General features: G+C 45.9%; 1 protein-coding gene across 2 annotated transcripts in view; it reads left to right on the top strand.

Annotated features, from left to right (window-relative positions):
* RGS8 (regulator of G protein signaling 8) overlaps positions 1–17,750 on the top strand; it is a 31,613-nt gene extending 13,863 nt beyond the window's left edge. For both annotated transcript variants that reach the window (XM_015122299.3, XM_028851176.2), the window contains 2 exons: positions 11,267–11,433; positions 12,669–17,750. In XM_015122299.3, coding sequence (XP_014977785.1) covers positions 11,267–11,433; positions 12,669–12,851 — 350 coding nt within the window. In that variant the 3' untranslated portion in view covers positions 12,852–17,750. The remainder of the gene's footprint in view (positions 1–11,266; positions 11,434–12,668) is intronic.
* The last annotated feature ends 1,874 nt before the right edge of the window (positions 17,751–19,624 follow it).

Genomic DNA, 19,624 nt, shown 5'->3' with positions numbered 1-19,624 from the left:
AGATTATAAGCATGAGCCACTGTGCCCGGCTACATGAGGTTTTATAATACTTCTCCTGTATTAAAGGATTCCTTTGTGAATGCTAAACCTTCATCCTGTCAGGGGCACACTTCTTTTGTCTACCCCTTAATGGAAATTTCTTGCTGATTTCTTATAATAGTTGCAGATACAGGCTCCACCTTGATTTTCTGTTTACTTAATTCAGCTTCTCCTTGATAAAATAGGAAAGAACGTTGGAATAGGAGTTGTAAACCCAGGCTCTCCTTACTCTTCTGCTATCACATCCTAGGAATAAGAAGTCATGCAATCTCAGAGCTCACCATTTTTATGTCTGGTGTAGGGTTTGATCATAGGCTCTCTCATGTCCTTTCTGGTGCAAAGACTTTAAGAATCTTCAAGTCCTAATACAACTATAATATATCACCTTGCTATGTATATACTAATGAAGTAGAGATCATTGAAGAATATTACGTTAATCACACTACTGAAGTATAATTAGCATATCAAATGGTTGCCAATAAAATGTCACAACTGGAAATAGTTTGTTCTCTACGTAATTTCTCTACATAAATCTTACTTAGCCCCAGTTATTTTTAGAATTTTTTAGAGACAGGGTCTTGCTCTGTTGCCCAGGTTAGAGTGCAGTGCAGTAGCATGATCATAGCTCACTGCAGCCCTGAACTCCTGGGCTCAAGAGATCCTCCTGCCTTGGCCTCCTGAATATTTGGAATTACAGGTACAAACCACTGTGGCCACCTCCAGTTATTTGTTTAAAAGCATTTATTTCACAGATTTTGCAAAAGAAAAGCTCTGATCCTGATGCTATTCTCATCACGAATTTCAAAGCAGTGATTTGTTTCTGGATCAAAGAAGTTTTGGCATCACTATTAGTATATGTATCCTGGAGTTTAGGAATGTAATTTCCATTCTTCTCCTCTATCTGGTCTTGGAACACATTCACCAGCTTATTTTCTCCAGTTGTTCGGGGATACAAGAGGACTCTGGTTTTTGGGACAGCATTTTTCATAAATAGAGAACTTAAAATAAATTGTTGTTGTGCTCTTGTATTTTTCCAAGCCTGGGAACTGAGCTAGGTTCAAGCCCACCCTGATGCCAGCTACATCAGGGCTCCTGGGCCTTGAACTGTCACCTACGCTCCACTCCCTGCTGTACCAGCTGCACTGCTCATTCATAGTGACCCAGATTCCTTTCTTATGTAAGCATCCTCCATCAAATAACTAGAGGGAGAAAGTCAGCCGCAGGCAGCATGTACAGCTGCGGCGTGTTCTTGGAGGTTCTGTGGATGCTCAGGTGGATGCCAATATTCTGCTCACTGTTCCAAGAATTCTAGACACAGGTCTTTCCCTTTCTGTCATTAGATGTGTATCAATCTCAAAAAATTACAATTTTCTTAGCACCCTTGACTTCTTGAAGGGTCATACAAAGAAAACCAAAGTGAAATAAAAATGAAATGACAAAACAGCAGGTCCTTCTGTCATTTCTCTTCCCATTTTCCCAAACTGTTCGCCACCTCCTTGCCTTTCAGTTACTCAGGATTGTTTTGTATTGGATATATTATGTTCTGTATGATGACTCCTTAAGCCACTGAAGTACAGGAATAATAGTCACTAACCTGGATTGAGCAATCACTGTCTATGTGTCAGGCCTGCATGTTGTTTACACGTATGAACTTACCGCATCCCATAACCCTATGGAGCAGATGCTGTTAGGACCTGCATCTTACAAGTGAGAGAACTGAGGCACAGAGAGGTTAAGTCTCTTGCCCAAGCTCACACTTAGCTGGTATGGATTAGAGCCAGGACAGAATCCCAGAATTCAGGGGTCAAAGAGTAGTCACTCTTTCCAACTACCTGAGGTCTGTTGGGGGAAACTGGGGGGGCACTCCAGTTGCCTGGGCTTGGGGAGGGAGCAGGGTCTGGGGTACATGGGGCCCTGGCAGAGGAAACACAGCTAATGCAAAGCATGTCACCCTGAGAGATGCTGGGAGACACAAATGAGCCTTTCAGAAATAAACCAGCATCCTGTGTTTGGAACCAACTGCAGTTCATGGACAAGTAGGAGGGTCCTGGTGGAGGGAAAGGGGAAAGATGGAGGAAGAGGACAAAAAGGAAAGAGAACAGGAGAACAGGGAGAGGGGGCAGGGAAAGATGCTGAGGAGTCAGGGAAAGGAGCAGATGAAAAGCTTGCTGGGAGGAGGTGGGAGGTAGATGGAAGGGGAGAAACAGTGTGGAGCTGGCTCTATTCTATGCAATAGGCTAGGATTTTACAGTTGTGCTTGGATTTGTTTGCTTGGTCACATAAGCAGGAAAGGTGGGCCAGGTGGGTGGGTGGGGAAACAAGTGGTCTGTCTACAGAAGCCCGCTGCTACCATCTGCTCCAGGCAAGAGGAGGGGCTCCTGCAGCAGTGCCCTCTACCACCTTCTCCCTTCCATTGTTCAGACTAAAGTATCTCTTTGTTCAGTGCAGGCTCTGGGAATATAAAAAGGGTTGGGGGAGATTGGGGCCGAGAGGGGTGGGCATACAAAGTGGGTGAGCAGAGGAGGAGGGGTGAGGGCAGGTGCAGTCTGCACAAGCCTTTGTGATCTGTGTCTATTGGGGCGTCTTTCCACAATCTGTTCTCTGTTGCATCTCAGGTCCAGACCCTCCCAGGAAGGGCCCATGAGGGCAGGGCCATTCTCCCTTCCTTTCCCATCTCTCAAGCACTTCCCTTGAAATTCCAGGCAACTTTCAAGTTTCTTTCGGTTTTCCTCTCACTTTTTCTGAGCCTGCCCTGAAAATGCAGGCCACCACATTTTGGGCTGAGGCTGCCTGAGAGAACATAGCATCTTTGCAAGGCCACTCAGCTGTTCTTCATTACAGCATCCCCTGGACATGGTTGGAAAGGATGCCTTTCTGCTCACACTTCAGCTCTTTTTACATGAAAAAGCTACTCCACTGGGCCATCAGTGCTGTGGGAGAGAAGAGACTTTAGGCAGGTTCCAAGTTATTGGTGGCACATAATGGCCTCAGTTCTCGCCACAGAAAACGTGACAGCAGGTGTCCTTTTGCTGGAGAATCTCTAGGTCTGTGAGCCAAATGGTACACTTGCTGGGCCATGGTATGTGTGTGATGTGTTTGCCTGATTTGGGCTTACTGTCTATCTCTCCTTTGGAGGCCTGCCAGCCATCACCAGAGGAGAGAGGAGGGTGGCTATGAAGTCACGCACATGTGTGTGCAAATCCACTTCTCACCTTTTACTGGTCAAGTGACTACAGACTAACTCTCCATGTCTCACTTTCCTTATTTATAAAACACACTTTGCTAAGAGCTAACACTTATTGACTGCTTATAATGAACTACTAGGCACTTTTACATGGCTTGCCTCATTTAATCCTTATAACAGCCCAATTCAGTAGATTCTGACATTGTTCATTATTCCCAGTTTAGAGATGAGAACACAAGGGCTTGGAGATGTTAAGGCACTTTTCCAAGGTCATGCAGAATTCAAACCCAGGCTGTATGACTCCAGAGCCTCTGTCTGCTTAGGAGCCATGATGTAAGGATTGAGTTAATGTATATAAACTGGGCAGCACAGAACTCAGTGATGACATTGACATTGGCATTGACGAGGAGAAGGATGGAATCGTGGAACTGTGAAAATCAATCCGCTAAGAGCTATGTCTGATACAGGCTAATCTAAGTTGCCATGAGGACATGGAACGGAGTGCTAACTCTACCTGGGAAAGCTCATCATATTCAACCCCTTCAGTTTACAGATGAGGATACTGGGGCCTAGTGAAGTTGAGTGTGTTGTCCAAAGTCACACAGTTAATGATGGGGTTGATTTTGGTCAGAACTGGTGCTGCCAGCTGAGACCCGTGGTGCTTCTGCCTCAGCAGGCTGCCAGGTAATGAGAGCTGGCTATGAGTTCACCACACATCTCCAACTCCAAATCTCCATCCCCCGCTGAGTCAGCCTTAACTGCTTACGGTGTAACTTGGTTGAACTCTCCTGCCCATGTACACCCTGTTTCTAATGTTGACATATGCTCAGATACCCCTCCGCCTTCCACCGTGACTTTCCTCAGTTTCTCTCCACCCCACCTGGAAATGTCACCATCTATGGTGTCACTTGTGACCTCTTTGTCTTGCCCTACAGTGGGGATCCTCTCCCTCCACTTCAGTGGTCACTGGCACAGGCATCCCTCAGGCTACTGTCACACAGAGCTAGAGGCTAGACCTTCTACATGCATGAGAATGCTGGCTTTGCAGTTTAGCATCCTTGCCACTTACTGACTGTGTGACCTTGGGGAAGTTATTTAGCTTCTCTAAGCTTTGTTCTTTTCTCCTAAAAAGTGGTGAAAATATCAGGACCTAAGCTATAGATGTGCTATGAGAAGCCAGTACTGTAAGATTCATAAACCACTAGGTGTGGTGCCGGGCCCAAAGTAAGTGTGCTATCAATGCTTGCTGATGTTACTTTAAAATTCTTTCTCTGGGTTCAACTTTTTTTTTTTAACTTTCTTCTTATCATTCTCCCCTTCCTCTATGTCCCAATTGCCACTTGCTAAATCCTTGCTATTCTCCAGCTTCAAGGACCATCTGCCGGCCTGGAACTGATGGGTCCTCTCTTTGAATGATTGATGCACCATCAAATTAAAAGTTCTTGCTCCCTTTTTGATGCACTGTAACTCCTCCAGGAATCTAAGTCTAAGCCTTTACAATTGTTTGACTTTTTTTTTTTTTTTTTTTTTGAGACGGAGTCTTGCTCTGTCACCCAAGCTGGAGTGCAGTGGCGCGATCCTGGCTCACTGCAAGCTCCGCCTCCTGGGTTCACGCCATTCTCCTGCCCCAGCCTCCCGAGTAGCTGGGACTACAGGCGCCCGCCACTGCGCCCGGCTCATTTTTTGTATTTTTAGTAGAGACGGGGTTTCACCGTGGTCTCGATCTCCTGACCTTGTGATCCGCCCGCCTCGGCCTCCCAAAGTGCTGGGATTACAGGCGTGAGCCACCGCGCCCGGCTTGTTTTTTTTTTTTTAAATCACATTCTTATTTACTTTTCCAAGGTCGCTGTTCCAAACCCTTCCCACTCTCTTAGACTTCCCCACTATAGTCCACTCTGCATTTATAATTACTCAATTGATTATTTTAAATTATCACTTAATGTTGGTTACACTAGACTCGCCTCTAAATTCAATGAGGTGGTGACTTTATCTCATTTGTTTGTGCCATAGCCCCAAAACCTAGCACATGGGTGCAGCCCACATTCACAGTGACCTTATCCCAAATTAATAACAAAGATTAAGGCTATCCCACTTGACATATCTCAAATATGTCCCTTTTCTGGCTGTTTTTCTCTATCTTCCTCTACCTCTCTCTTTTTTTCTTTGCCTTTGTCCTTAAGGAAAAGAAGTTCTTTCACTTTTTCTTGGTCCCTCTCCTCTAAAATTTCTCTTCAGCAAATACTATTCTTTTGCTTCTTTTAATCTCCCATTTTCAATGCCCTTTCCTTTCTGTCTGCACACACATCAGGAGAGCTCTTGCTTTGGAGTCACACGGACCTGGCTGGGAATCTTGGCCTTGCTCTTGCTGGTTGTGTAATTGGGCCATGTATTCCACTTCTCTAAGCTTCAATTTCTTCCTGCGGAAAGTGGAGTGATATTATCTGTGGATCAGCGTTGTGAAAATAAATTGGGCTAATGTTTTGTAAAGTCCTGAGCAAAGAGCATGGTGTATAGTAAATAAGTAAAATTCCTTGCCCCAAATCCTAACTAAATAAGTAAAAACAACACCTACCTCTCCTAGGCCCTACCATCTTCTCCAGCTAACGTCAGACAGACTTTCAGGTTCCTGCCTGAAATGAGAAACTTCCCTGCTTTCACACATAGTCCTTCTTTTTGCTCCTCATCATATTTCTTCTACCTTCCTGGGTGCAACATTTTGTCAATTAGATTCTTTTCTCGAACTTCAATTCCTGCTGCTCAACTGGTCTTTTCTGATCAGATCAACATTTACACATACCCAAGTCTATCTTTTTTGTTTGTTTGCTTGAGACAGATTCTCACTCTGTTGCCCAGGCTGGAGTGCAGTGGTGCGATCTTGGCTCACTGCGACCCCCACCTCCCAGGTTCAAGTGGTTTTCCTGTCTCAGCCTCCTGAGTAGCTGGGATTATAGGCACATGCCACTGCACCCAGCTAATTTTTGTATTTTTAGTAGAGATGGGGTTTCACCATGTTGGTCAGGCTGGTCTCAAACTCCTGACCTCGTGATCCACTCTCCTCAGCCTCCCAAAGTGCTGGGATTACAGGTGTGAGCCACTGCGCCCGGTCCTACCCAAGTCTATCTTAAAAAAAAACAAAAATCTCTTTCCTGACCTCATGTTTCCTTCCAGCTATGCTGTCTTATTTCTCTACCTTTTTATCTACGAAATTTGTTGCAAGCGTCATCTGAATGACTGTTTCCACTTCCTTCAGTCTCATTCACCACCGTACATACCATGGGACAGCTAGTGCCCCATTACACCATGAAAACTCTTCCTGCCAACGCTTGCTGAATCTAGTGACTGTTTCTCAGACTGTATCTAGCTTGACCTCTGGACAGCACTAGACACAGTGACCACTTCCTTCTTGAAATGTTCTCTTCCTGGCCTTTTGTAGTCCTGCAAAATTCTTCTGTTTCTCTGGCTCTTTCACAGGCCTCTTGGTGTATGCTATCCTATAAGCAGGCCTGGTCATTTTCAGCTGTATTATTATTAAATGCTAGTCTTAGTGAACTACTTCCAGTTACCCAAGTAAACTTTCTTAATTCTAGGCCTTCATTCCTGTGGTTCCCTCTCGCTGAAATTCTCTTCTCCTTCCTCTCCTTCCTTCCCTTGCTTAGCTTCCCTCTCCTCTACTTCCCATGTCAGCTTAGAAGCCTCTTCCTCCCACAGGTCTTCCCTTCGCTCCTCAGGGCTGGCAAAGGCACCCCTTCTGGGTCCTTCGTGACCCCTCTGCTTTCTCTATCCTGTAACTTATCACACTACAGCATAATCATCATAATTATGTTTTCTTGGCTCAAGCTTGCCCTTGATGGCAAATTCTGTGAAGCCACGATTATATCTGCTTTTAGCGCATAGCGTAGCCTGAGTCACATAACAAGTGAATGAATGAATGAAGATTCATTCATTATTGCTATGTTGGATTGAAAGTGAGTGTACCTTATATGAAGTTTTCAATGCTACATATTGTTGTTACCTGTTAAAACTGGGCAAGTCCCTTTTCTTAGCATCGGTTTCCTCATCTGTAAGATGAGATGTAAAGCAAGCCTCCTGAGAGCACTTCGCAGAAGTTATCTCTACTCATCCACACAAAGACCCAACAGAGTTGAAACCTGGATTTAAGGAGGTGATGCCTGTACCTCATCTAGCACAGGGCCAGACAGTTTCCTTAGCAAGGCTATCTTTACCAGTACCATGAAAGAAGGCAGAAAGGTAATATTCTTTCCTTGTCTATAACTACATTCACCTTGCTCATAAGCACCTGTTTCTGTTCGGTTAGAAATTAAAATCTGACACAAACAACCTTAAACTCTCCCATTCGAAGAATGTAGTCTCTTCTGGTTTAAAACCAACCACAGGCTCTTCTGAGTTGCTTTTCCAAGTCACTTTCCAGTTACTCTTTTAGATAAACACACAGTCTTTTAGGGCTCCCTCATTCCCCTCCTCATTCACTGAATACAGTGGAAAGTGTGTTAAGATGGAGGCGGAGAGGGAACCTCTGGCCTACGGTCCCTCGGGTCCTCACTGTGTCCATTGATAGTGAAATCGTGGACTGGTCACTGCTCAGAGTCCCCTCTTGTTAAACCAGCCCTTCACTGAGTTCTCAAGGGCACTGGGTCTTCTGCAAGGAGAAAACCTCCTCCAAGAGCACTGAGGCTTCTACAGCTCCAGCTATTTTTCCCTTCGACCTCTGCCAATAGCCTCTGCCTCAGGGGCCCCTCCTGCAAGCAGTGGGGATCTCCTGGCAGGGAGGCTGGTTCTCTAATCCAAGTTCCCTCTAGAGCCAGTGGAGACTTCTGGATCTTCTCCATGGAGGGGACAGAGTGAGGGAGGGGTGACAAAGAGAGTTTCCTTGAGAGATTTCATGGGCAAGGGTTTTAAGATTTTGTTCTCTTACAGTACCAATGGTCCCCGACTTACTATGGTTCGACTTACGATTTTTCAGCTTTATGATGGTGTGAAAGTGATACATATTCAGTGGAAACCATACTTCAAATTTTGCATTTGGATCTTTTCCCAGGCTAGCAATATGTGATGTGATACTCTCTTGCAATGCTGGGCCAAATAATCTAACACAATGTCTGTTTTATAATAAAGTGCTGAATAGCTCATGTAATTTACTAAATACTGTACCAAAAGTGTTCTGAGCACATTTAGGGTAGGCTCAGCTGAGCTGTGATGTTCAGTAGGTTAGGTTTATTAAGTGCATTTTTGACTCTTGGTATTTTCAATCTGTGATGGATTTTTCAGGACATACCCCCATCATAAGTTGAGAAGCATCTGTGCTTTGTTACATTAGTAGATGCTTTAAAAGACATTACTGAATTGAATGAATGATTCTCAGTCCATCTCTGCCTAACCATTGCTGTGTCATTGTTTCATTTTGATTTTCAGTTTATCTCAGGTTTCTAATCCCTTTTTCCAGAGTTTTGAATCCAGTGTAGTAATGGGAGCAGGAGGTGCCCTGAGCAGACCTCTCATATGAGTCTAAACTATGTTACTCTCCTCTTCTCTTTCAGTACGGAACAATTTTATTTTCCACCTGCCTGACAGGAAGTAACTTTACATTATATTCTACTTTCTCTATACTTTATGGTTTAGAGTTAAGGTGATCATGTGTTCGGGTTTTGCCTGTGGTGGTCATGGTTTATAACTATTGTCTGCATGTAATTAACAGTAATGCAGGCTTCACTCTCAAAATGACCTGGTTTGGATAGTAAATTACATGGTCATCTTTCTTTTCTTTTTCTTTTTTTAAAGATAGGGTATCACTCTGTCACCTGGGCTGGAGTGCAGTGGTGTGATCACAGCTCGCTAAAATCTCAATCTCTGGGGTTCAGGTGATCCTCCCACCTCAACTTCCCGAATAGCTGGGCACATGCCACCACACCTGGCTAATTTTTGTATTTTTGGAGAGATAGGGTTTTGCCATGTTGCCCAGGCTGGTCTCAAACTCCTGGGCTCAAGCAGGCTGTTCACCTCAGCCTCCCAAATGTTGAGACTACAGGTGTGAGCAACTGTGCCCGACCATTCCTACTTTTCAAAATGAGTTTAAGCTCAGGCTTCCAAACTTAAATCTCCTTGTGACTTAAAGCTCAGTGTTGGGAGCCACCCAAAAACCTTTCTCTTAAGTTCCTGGCTCTTGCAAGTAAAGGTCTTGGCTTTTATGATACTGTTCTAGTATAGACATTAAAATATCTATTTTGAAAGACAAAGATATACAATGACTTTTTTATTCAGAGAAATGAAAACATTTCAAGAAAGTAAAAGTAAGCATTTGAATGTATCAACAGCCTAGCACCAGCAATCCATCGAATGACCCTGGCCAGTGCACAGTCCTGGTGGATAGTGGTGGACGTCAGAGGCCCAGGTCATCCTGTCATCTAGGATTAAGAGTTGTTAACATTTTGTTCTTCTAGGAAATTTTAGAAAAGAAATAAAAGATTATTGCCAGCATCTTTTATAACCAGCAGAACACTTCTTTATTCTAGGTTGTATGTGCCCTTCGCCTGAGGACAGTTTATAGAAAACTATAGCTGTTATTTGATTAGAGGGGAGTGTGTTGAGGTTGAAATAACTTATAAAAAATATTTTTAAATAAAAACATTAACTGGATGCATAAGCTATCAATAAATGTGATTTCCCTTTCTAACTCGACATGGTAACCCTGCTCATCTTGTGTTGGTTGGAAGCACTGCTTGACAATATGTATGATATTGATTAACAAAAATGAAAAGGCATATTAATTTGTTAAATCACTTGGCAGAAAAATTATGATCAATCTTAACTAAAACATAATTTGATAGGCAATGTCTTTTAAAATAAAGTATATATGGAAGAAAAACGTCAAAATACAGCACCTCAAATGTTTTTTTAAAAAGAGGCTTGCAACCCCATCCAGGTAACAGAATGACACTGCTGACTACATTTCAGTAGGTAGTTTACTTTCAGATTTTTTTGGTAGTAGCAAAGAATGAGACATTCACATTCCCTCTAGCTCATCTTGTAACAAGTTTTGTGTTTCCTCAGGATGGTTGACTTGGATTAGGTTAGAGAACAAATAATTTGACCTAATTATTAAATAGCAACATAGCTCACCAATAGACCTAGGGAACAGACACCTGTGCCCCAAACATATTACTACACCTTCCTAAATGTGGCTTTGTAATATCATTATGACTCTTTATTTTATTTTTATTATTATTATTTTTAATGAGACATATTTTTGCTCTTGTCGCCCAGGCTGGAGTGTAATAGTGTGATCTCGGCTCACTGCAACCTCTGACTCCTGGGTTCAAGCGATTCTCCCACCTCAGCCTCCCAAGTAGCTGGAATTATAAGCATGCACCACCACACCCAACTAATATTTTGTATTTAGTAGAGATGAGGTTGTATCATGTTGGCCAGGCTGGTCTCGAACTCCTGACCTCAGATGGTCCACCTGCTTTTGGCTTCCCAGGTGCTGGGATTACAGGTGTGAGGCACCGTGCCTGGCCCCATGACTTGAATAAGAAGCATGACTTGCCTCTGAGGACACTTGTGTGTCTAGGATAATGAAGTCTTTTTTTTTTTTTTTGAGATGGAGTCTCACTCTGTCGCCCAGGCTGGAGTGCAGTGGCATGATCTCAGCTCACTGCAACCTCTGCCTCCCAAGTTTAAGTGATTCTCCTGCCTCTCTGCCAAGTAGCTGGAATTACAGAAATGTGCCACCATGCCCAGCTAATTTTTTTTGTATTTTTAGTAGAGATGGGGTTTCGCCATGTTGGCCAGGCTGGTCTCGAACTCCTGACCTCAGGTGATCCACCTGCCTCGGCCTCCCAAAGCGCTGGGATTACAGACGTGAACCACTGCACCCAGATGAGAATGGGGTCTTCAAGAGGGTGTGGAGGAGCAGTGAGCTTGGACAATTAGGGGAACCTTCACACTATTACTTCCTTTCTTTCTTCTACAGTTCTTAAACTTAAGCTGCTTCCTATCTCTCTTCTTTTCTTCCTCCCACATCCACAGATGGGGTGGCTGCATTCCGTGCCTTCTTGAAGACGGAGTTCAGTGAGGAGAACCTGGAGTTCTGGTTGGCCTGTGAGGAGTTCAAGAAGACCAGGTCAACAGCAAAACTGGTCTCTAAGGCCCATAGGATCTTTGAGGAGTTTGTGGATGTGCAGGCTCCACGGGAGGTGTGTTGGCAGCAGCGACCATCCTGTCTGTCCATGGCTTCTGGCCTGCATTTCTCTCTCAGAGAGGATCTGAGCCAGGCTTGATGAGGACTTTCTTATACAAAACTGAACCTCATCGCTCTGGTGGCCCTTGATGGAAAAAAAAAAAAAAAAAAAAAAGGATCATTTTTAAGAAACAGAAACCCAGGGATTCCATCAGAGGAGCTCCATTAGGAGTGTTTTAGTTGTCTGTCAGTTAAGCATGCGCTAGCAGGAACTGTGCTGCTACAGAGATTTTGCAAGAATAAATGCTACCGAGTCTATGTTCGTTTTCCTGGTGGAAGGCAGCATAGCTTAATGAAATGTGGATCTGCTTTGAAATCTTGTGTCAATTTTAACTCCACCACTTACTAGCTAGGAGCTCTTGGTCAAGTTACTAAACCTCTCTGGGTCTCAATTTCCCCAATGTAAAAGGGTACCTACCTTTCAGAGGATGAGAGATGAAGCACCTGTTCAGTATTTGCCACTGCTCATTAATGAGTAATTATAATTATTTATATTATTTAATTATAATGATTTATAGTAATAGGATGAATTTCTATTTTATTGCTGTTCTGAGTTATAATACAGAATTTTACTTGGGAGGGGAGGGTTTACATGAAGAAAAATGTTTGCTACCAGTTTAGGTGCAGTGCATTTTTAGATTCCTTCAACTATGCTTTGACTTGGGATACAAGAAGTCTTTACCAGTTGTCTAGGATGCTACAGGCCCTTTATAATGCTGGTTGGAACAGAGATGTACATTCTAACCAGGGCCTCCCTCCACAAGGCATTTGTTTCCTTAGTAGACAAGAAAAGACAGGAGAAAAAGCTTACTTCAGGGGACTTGCATTAACAACTGGCTTGGATCTATCCCTTTGCCTGCCAGGGTGAAGGTCCCTGGATTAGGGATTCAAGTAATTTGGGATTTTGCCTTGGCTCTGTTGCTAACTTTCCATACTACTTTAAACAAGCTTTGTAGTCTCTTATTTTCAGTACTGTTGTCTATAAATTGGGACTGAGAATATCTGGTTTGCAGACCCCACAGGATTCTTGCTGTGATCAAAAGGGATGACCTCCATGGAAGCAATTTGAAAAGCCAAAATCGCCTTAAACATGTAGATGCTGTCATTAATAATTATTGCATAGTTAGGGCCAGCTGCCAGAAACCTTGGCCGTTGAGGGCCTGTGACCTTGCTCTCTGTTTGTATCTCTAGGTAAACATTGACTTCCAGACCCGAGAAGCCACGAGGAAGAACATGCAGGAGCCGTCCCTGACTTGCTTTGACCAAGCCCAAGGAAAAGTACACAGCCTCATGGAGAAAGACTCTTACCCCAGGTTCCTGAGGTCCAAAATGTACTTAGATCTGCTGTCCCAAAGCCAGAGGAGGCTCAGTTAGACCTCAGAAGTGGACTCCCGGAAATCACCGGCTTTCCCCTCCTCTTGCTGCCAAGATCATATTCTAATGTGAAATGTCATAGGTGTTCAAAAGTGGTGGCATTGGGGGTGAGAGGCTGGGGGTGAGGAGGGAATGAAGGGCCATTCCAAAGTATGACCCAGCTGCTGGAGCTTGGACTCTATTCCATTTACCCATGTTTGTGTTTTGGTTAGTGGTAGCGCCTTGCCGCTGTCACCCTTTTCTGGGTCAGCAACTTGCCCTTCATAATGCCTTGGGTCACCTCTGCTGAGAGGGCAGATTTGCTGTGCTAGGCTAATCTGTAAATAATGCAAATGCAATTCCCACCACCTCCACACCCTCCTCAGTTAGGATTCCTGACTCCACTTGTTGTAAATCCCTGGGAGGAGTAGCTGAAAGACTTGGGCTCCACTCTGTGATTTGTAGTGGCCAGCTCTGCTCACTGGGACCTCACAGCTTAGGAGAGAGGTTTCTGTGGAATTCCAAGTTTCTAGTGCTGTCATTGACAGGTGACCTCTTGGAGAAGGAGTGAAATCCATGGAGTTGTTTGTTTCTTCCATTTCCATTGGACCAGTGTGAAAAACTGTGATTACTTTCCATCTTGGCCTAGGAAATTCACAAGACTACCCTACCCTTACATTTCCAGAAAGAGTCTTGGGACATGTCCTTCATGACTTCTGAAGTGGAATTGCCATGAAGAAAGATACAGCTTACAAATCTTCCTCAATTCTACGAAGAACTTTTCCAGAAGTCAGGAGACGAGGGAATGTAGCACCAGTAGACTTCTATTCAAAGGGGTACCATATAACCTGTCTGTTGCTCTGTGTCTTCTCTGCCCTCACCTCTCTGCAGCATCATACATCACTGATCTCTTAGGATGACAACTTGGCAAAGGGAGGTGAATTCCTGTAGCATGGAGTGCTCCCACGGTGCCTAGTACTTTCCCTGTATCTCCACCTCCCCCCTTCCATGCCGGTCATGTAATTATGATGGGGGAGAACGGGAATTTAGGCTGAAACTCTTTCCAGCATACTTCCTGGGAACATGCTTACTTAGAAAGATCTCTCTCTTGGATACCATGAAGCAGCTTCTTTCTTGATCTTTGATCTTTTGGAATTGAGCATGAAATAGGAGGTGTGGCTAAGAAGATCACTGTGAGCATCTGGATGTGGAGAACCTTCTTAAAATGCTTTCATGGTATCCTACAGCTGCTCTTGGAAGTGTGTCAGGCAACTCTTCCTTGGAGGATGAGTGAGCAGCCTGGAACCTACTCTAGCTACCCAGGAAAAAGCTGACTTTGGCACAAGAGTAGTGCCAAGGAGATGAACCTTTAGCAGAGAGACCAGAAAGTGAAAGTGGGGCATGCAAGAGGCTGGTTTCCAGGTGGAGAGGCTAACAGAGTGGAGTTACTGTTGGAATAATTCACGACCAATGGATTTGGATTCACTGCAGATCTACAAAACTTTCAGCTTGACTAAGTGGAACAGCACATGATTAAGCATAAGCTCTGTGCAGGCGATTGCAAACTGAGCTGAACCATTCTCGTTTTAAGGGGTGAGGGGCCTTTTAAGGTTATGCTGGTGGTGTTCCAGTGCTTGTGTTCCTCTCCGTTAACTTTGAGAATCTCTTCCTTTTTTAGCTATAGCTAGACCAGGCCAAGAAGGCCCTTGAGTCCCACTAGTGCTAGGGCCCACTGCACTGCCACGGCACATTGTTATCTGTGAGTGAGGGTGGGTGTGACTGTGTGAACCTCAGGGGGAGAGAAGAACACACGTCTCCTAGCCCTCTTCGGTCTCACACCGAAGAGACCTGTGGAATTTCGTGTTCGAGAACTCCAAAGCCTCAAATGGGTGATCCTAGTTAGATCAGGTAGTATCCTCCCAACCGTGGTTAAAAAAACAAATCATTCTTTTTTAGATAAAGCTGCCAGAATTAATTTAATGATTAAATTCTCTAACAGGGTATTTTAAACATTGTTTACATATGAAATGTGCATCTGCTGCCAACTCTACTGTCGAATATGAGGTGCATATAAATTGGAATTGCACAGAGTTATAGAAATGTGAAACATTCTAAAAGGGGCCTTTTTCACCACTTCCACTATCCCAAGGAGAAAAGCCTGAACGAGAGTGTCGTGCTATGGCCTCATAGAGGGACCTAGAGTTCTTGCCAACTATTGAGGAAACAAAGGCTGCAGGTGATGGTATCACGGCGCCCTGGTGACTTCCTCCCACAATGGGGAGGTGTGAAAGACCCCAGCTTGGGGATCCTGAATTTTGCAGCTAAGCAAGGGTATGTGGGTGTGTGTCCGTGTATAGAGGAACGTGATAGCTAAATTTATGGTACTCCTGTGGAGCGTCTCTGTGTGTTTGTGTGTGTGTGACAATTGTGAGCATTAGACTAGTACATGGCAGACATGATCTTCCCATGGGGTGGAGCTTTCCTCATACCCTGTATGCCCTGCTTCCCACAAGAGGCGCAGAGCTCTTGACTCTGATGCCTAGTTTTAGGCACTCTGGTTGTGCCAACCCAGATTTTGGTCTGTGATAAAACAAAGAGAAATGTTTACAACATCTAGAGCAATATCCAAGCATACCTCATCCCTGAGCTTCCATGTTTCCCAGTCCTGCCCTCCCTCCCATTGCCTCTTCCACAAGCTCATGTCCTTGGGTATCACTTCCATTTATTTCCTGTCTTCCTTTGCTCCTCAAGCCGGGCCTGTGCTGTGGACTTGCTCTCTGGACTCAAGGCTTGCTGGGTCCTGGGCCTGTGCAGGCTCCAGGCAAGCCAGGGCAGGAGTCCAGGCAGAGCTGTGACTTCCAGAATTGCTCTCCATCCCTGAGTGACCTTGCCCCACTGGAGGGCTAACTTGTTTGGGGGCTGGTGTGAGATTCATCATTGCCCTTGGCAAACTAAATAGAATACTGTCAGTATCAACCATTCATGGCCTTGGGCACCTCTGGGGTGAGGAAGAATCCTCTGAGGCAGTCCTTCTCATTAAACTTGAGCACGCACAGGAATCACCTGGAAAGCCTGTGACAAGTGCTAATTCCCAGGTGCACACCCAGAGATGCTGATCTGATAGACCTGAGATGGGGCCCAGAAATCAATATATTTAATAAGTTCCTAGGTGGCTAGTGGCCTGTGGATTTGGAAAAAGGATGGTCTTAGACAGTGGCTCATGACCTTGGCTGCTCCTTAGAATCACCTAGGGAGTTTTTAAAACCCAGATGTCCAGGTCCCACCCCAGAACAGCCAAATCAGAAGCTTTTGGTAGAGACCTAGGCATCAGTCACTTTAAAGCTCCACAGGTGACTCCAATGTGCAGCTGAACTTAGGAAGCATTGGTCTAAGGAGTGAGGAGGAACGCGGTGTGGGGGAGGGGAAAGGGGGGAACACAGCTGTGTGGACCAAGGGGGCTGGCGCATTTCCAGATGCAAGCACGTAGATACTGAGGAACCTGGCCGGTCCTGGAACCTGACTCGGGATGCTGCCTTGATGCCCTCAGGGTCTGACTTGCTCTTTTGAGATAAAGGTGATTTGGCCCAAGCTGTGTGCATTGCTGGGCAGCGGCCATGCCGAAGGTGGTAGCTGAAGGGATCCTTGATTGAAAGACGCTCTGCCGTGCTTTCCGAGTCCTGTCTCCTCCAAGCTTGTCTCCTAGGCTGTTTCCCCTGTCTGTTTTCCTGCGCCCTTGTGTTTGGCCATTTTTGCATTAGGGTGTGTCTCTGTACCCAAGGCCACACGACAAGGTAGTTGGAACCCCCACTCACGTGGTGAGTGAAGAGCGTCGTGGTAATAATAATAGTAGTAACACAACTTCCAAATTTATCAATGGAGAGTGTCACATCCTGAGGATATCAAGATCTGTGAGGCCTTTTCAAGCCCTCACCATTCCCTCTTTGGTCCCAGGTTGGGTGGGCAGCTGGGAAGGTCCTAGTTGATTTTAATCTCCGGTGCTCTCCCCAGAACTGCTGCTCTGAATAAACCAAAGCTGTGAAAGAGCGTTCTGCGCAGGCTGTGGGCCCAGCCTCTGGGTGCAGGCCCTGGGCGCTTGAGCTGGGCAGCTCAGCTGGCTCTGCTGTGAGGACAAGCTGTGAACTTAACTGTGCTGAAAGCTGGGGAGGGTAGAATGGGGAAGACTGAAGAGGAAGGAGCGGGTGGGAGAGACCAGCCGCTAACATGGTGTCTGCTTCTCCATGGACCAGAGGAGAAGGGATGAGTAGAAAATGCAGAGGCAGGATGGTCTCCCAGCAACAAGAGTGTCCAGAGTTCTCCTGACCCTGTCTGTGCCCAGTTCCACGGAAGGCAGAGGCATCACGGTTTTCCACCCCAGGCCACCCTGCCAAGTGTCAGGCCTCTTTAAATCTGCATCCCTCTGGGTTAGAAGCAAGAGAGGTGGCAAAGCCTCCCTGGCACTGAGAGCCTGTTCCAACGTGCCACTCGGCATGAGATGGTGGAGGAAGAAGCCAAGAGCAGAGATGCCTTCCTGTTCCCGCGGCCTCTCAGGACTCCACAAGATGCTGTGGACCAAGACGGGAGATCTCAGGATGGGGCCACTGGCCTTCCTAGGTTGGGCTCTGGGTCCTTTTAATAAACTGTTCCTTTCCTGGTTCTTACTCCCTTTTGGTCCTTCCGCTCCCTTCCCTCTGCCAGGTATGGAAAAGGTGGCTGGGCTGGGTGTGCGCTCCAACCCCGGTAGCATTAGCTGAGTCACGCGGCGAGCACACAACAGATTTGTAGCAGCTCATCTGCCATATAAACCGCTTGGCTGATGGTGTCCTCATTGAGTTGTTTCATTACCATGTAAAGTGGAATCATGTCTTTCACCTTTACTATAAACAAGGCTGTGAGAACATAATAAACAGAACCTGAACAAGCTGCCCTCTGGTCTCTGCCCACATTTCTGCCCAGCTGACTCTTTATGAGGAAACTCTCCACATCACACATGGACTTGCTGGAGGGAGGGCACGTGGCCCCATCTGGCAGCAGCTGGCACGGGGCTGGCCATCAGGAGAAGCAGGGGTGTGGGTGGAAATGGATGGGCCTGGCTTGGGGATGAGCGTGGGGTGGAGAGTGACTTTGGGTTATGAAAGTTGCTTTGAAACTGTAAAGTGCTGTCCCAATTCAAGGTGGTGTTTTTATTACTACCACCTACTGCTTGAAAATGCAGAGAGCAAAAAAAGGGTGAGGATGGTTTGTGTATTTGTTCAGCTGGAGCAATCTGGAAATGCAGTGGGTTGATCTTGCTTAGGGCTGTACCTCACTTTATACAATCAACGTGTCCCCGAAAAGTGTGTATTAGTCATCAGATCTTTAAGTGCCTCTGGTGATCAGGTCCTGTGGAGGGGAGGAAGGAGAATAAGGCACTGTATCTGCTCACAAAAGCTCATTCTTCAAGTGGGGTGATAAGACAGAGATATGCAAAACCTTAACCATCCAAATAATTGAAAATGTTCTGGAAAAGGTCTGTCTTTAAAGGAAAGCTGATGCTTCTTCAAAGGTGAATCCTTTGGGTTAAAAGAAAAGTCCTTTTGTAAAGCAAATGATCACCCTCAATTCCAATTGGGCAAGGAGTAGTGGCAGGTTGGGCTGCTGCAGACAGGAGTCCACCACTGGGGACGGGGTGTGGCTGGTTTCTGTCTTTCTGGCTTTGCTCTTCTACTCCTTCTACCCCTCTTCCCACCTGGGGCTCCTGACCCCTGCAGGAGAGAGTGGAAGGGGAAAGATAAGAGGCCAGGGATGAGGGGTGTGGGCGGGGGGTCAGGCCTGATGTAGATGCCATCTGAGATAGGCTGTGGGCTCTCCAGCCTTGGAGGACTCTATGGAGGGGAAAGGGGAGTCCTTTCTGGTTCATTGGAGACCCTGTGTCTTGGGAATCTTTTCCTCTGCAAGTCTCCTGGTGAGGGTGAATGATTTCCTCTGGCGGGTGGACTGGTCCTTCCTGACAGTGCCCCAGCTTCTCTCTGCTGCTGTCCACTTGCCCACTTGGACAGGTCCTAGGTTGAACTCATGGTAGTCTCCTCTCCAGAGGCCCATAGCGGGCCCATTGGCACCACTTGGATCTTATTTTTCCCTAGAATTAGAAGAAAGCAGCTGCTCTTCTTGCTCTGCAGCCTGAGCCACCAGCCAGCCCACTGCTCACATTTTTTATTTTCCAGGCTGGAATAGACACCAGTCTCCTGGGTCCTCAAGCATCAGGGGGGCACATGTCAGGCTCCAAGGACCCACAGAGCCCACACTCCCTTGGAATGAGGTGAGAAGTAGGCACCCTGCCCGTCCTTCCAGGGGGCTGGGACTCACAGCACACAAACAGCTTTCTCCGAAAACCTTCACAAGTTCTCTCCAGCCCCTGATCTTTTGCTGAGGGACAGGTTCTCAGTGCCACTCACTGGCTCTCCACTCCCTCCCTGCAGTGTAGGCTTGGTCTGGAACCTACTTTGGTATCTGAGATCACTCTCCTAGACCTTGACAGAGGGTCTTACACATGTAAAACACTTAGCACTATGCCTGGCATCTCGCTAACATGCAGCACATGTAGAGAAACACAAGCCAAGTCCCTTCTGATCCTAGGATCTACAAACAAAGCCATGGAGAGAGAGAGACAGAAGAGGTCACTGAGATAACTCCCTCTGGAGGATGTGCTTCTTAGTCTGGGCCTGTCTTAGTCTGTTTGGACTGCTATAACAAAGTGCCATAGACTGGTGGTTTATAAACAGCAGACATTGTTCCTCACAGTTCTGGAGCCCAGAAGT

This window comes from Macaca mulatta, chromosome 1 (assembly GCF_049350105.2).
Source record: "Macaca mulatta isolate MMU2019108-1 chromosome 1, T2T-MMU8v2.0, whole genome shotgun sequence".
In the NCBI taxonomy this organism is placed as follows: Eukaryota; Metazoa; Chordata; class Mammalia; order Primates; family Cercopithecidae; genus Macaca; species Macaca mulatta.
Note: the sequence above shows the minus strand (reverse complement) of the source record. Positions and strands in the feature narration are given on the sequence as shown.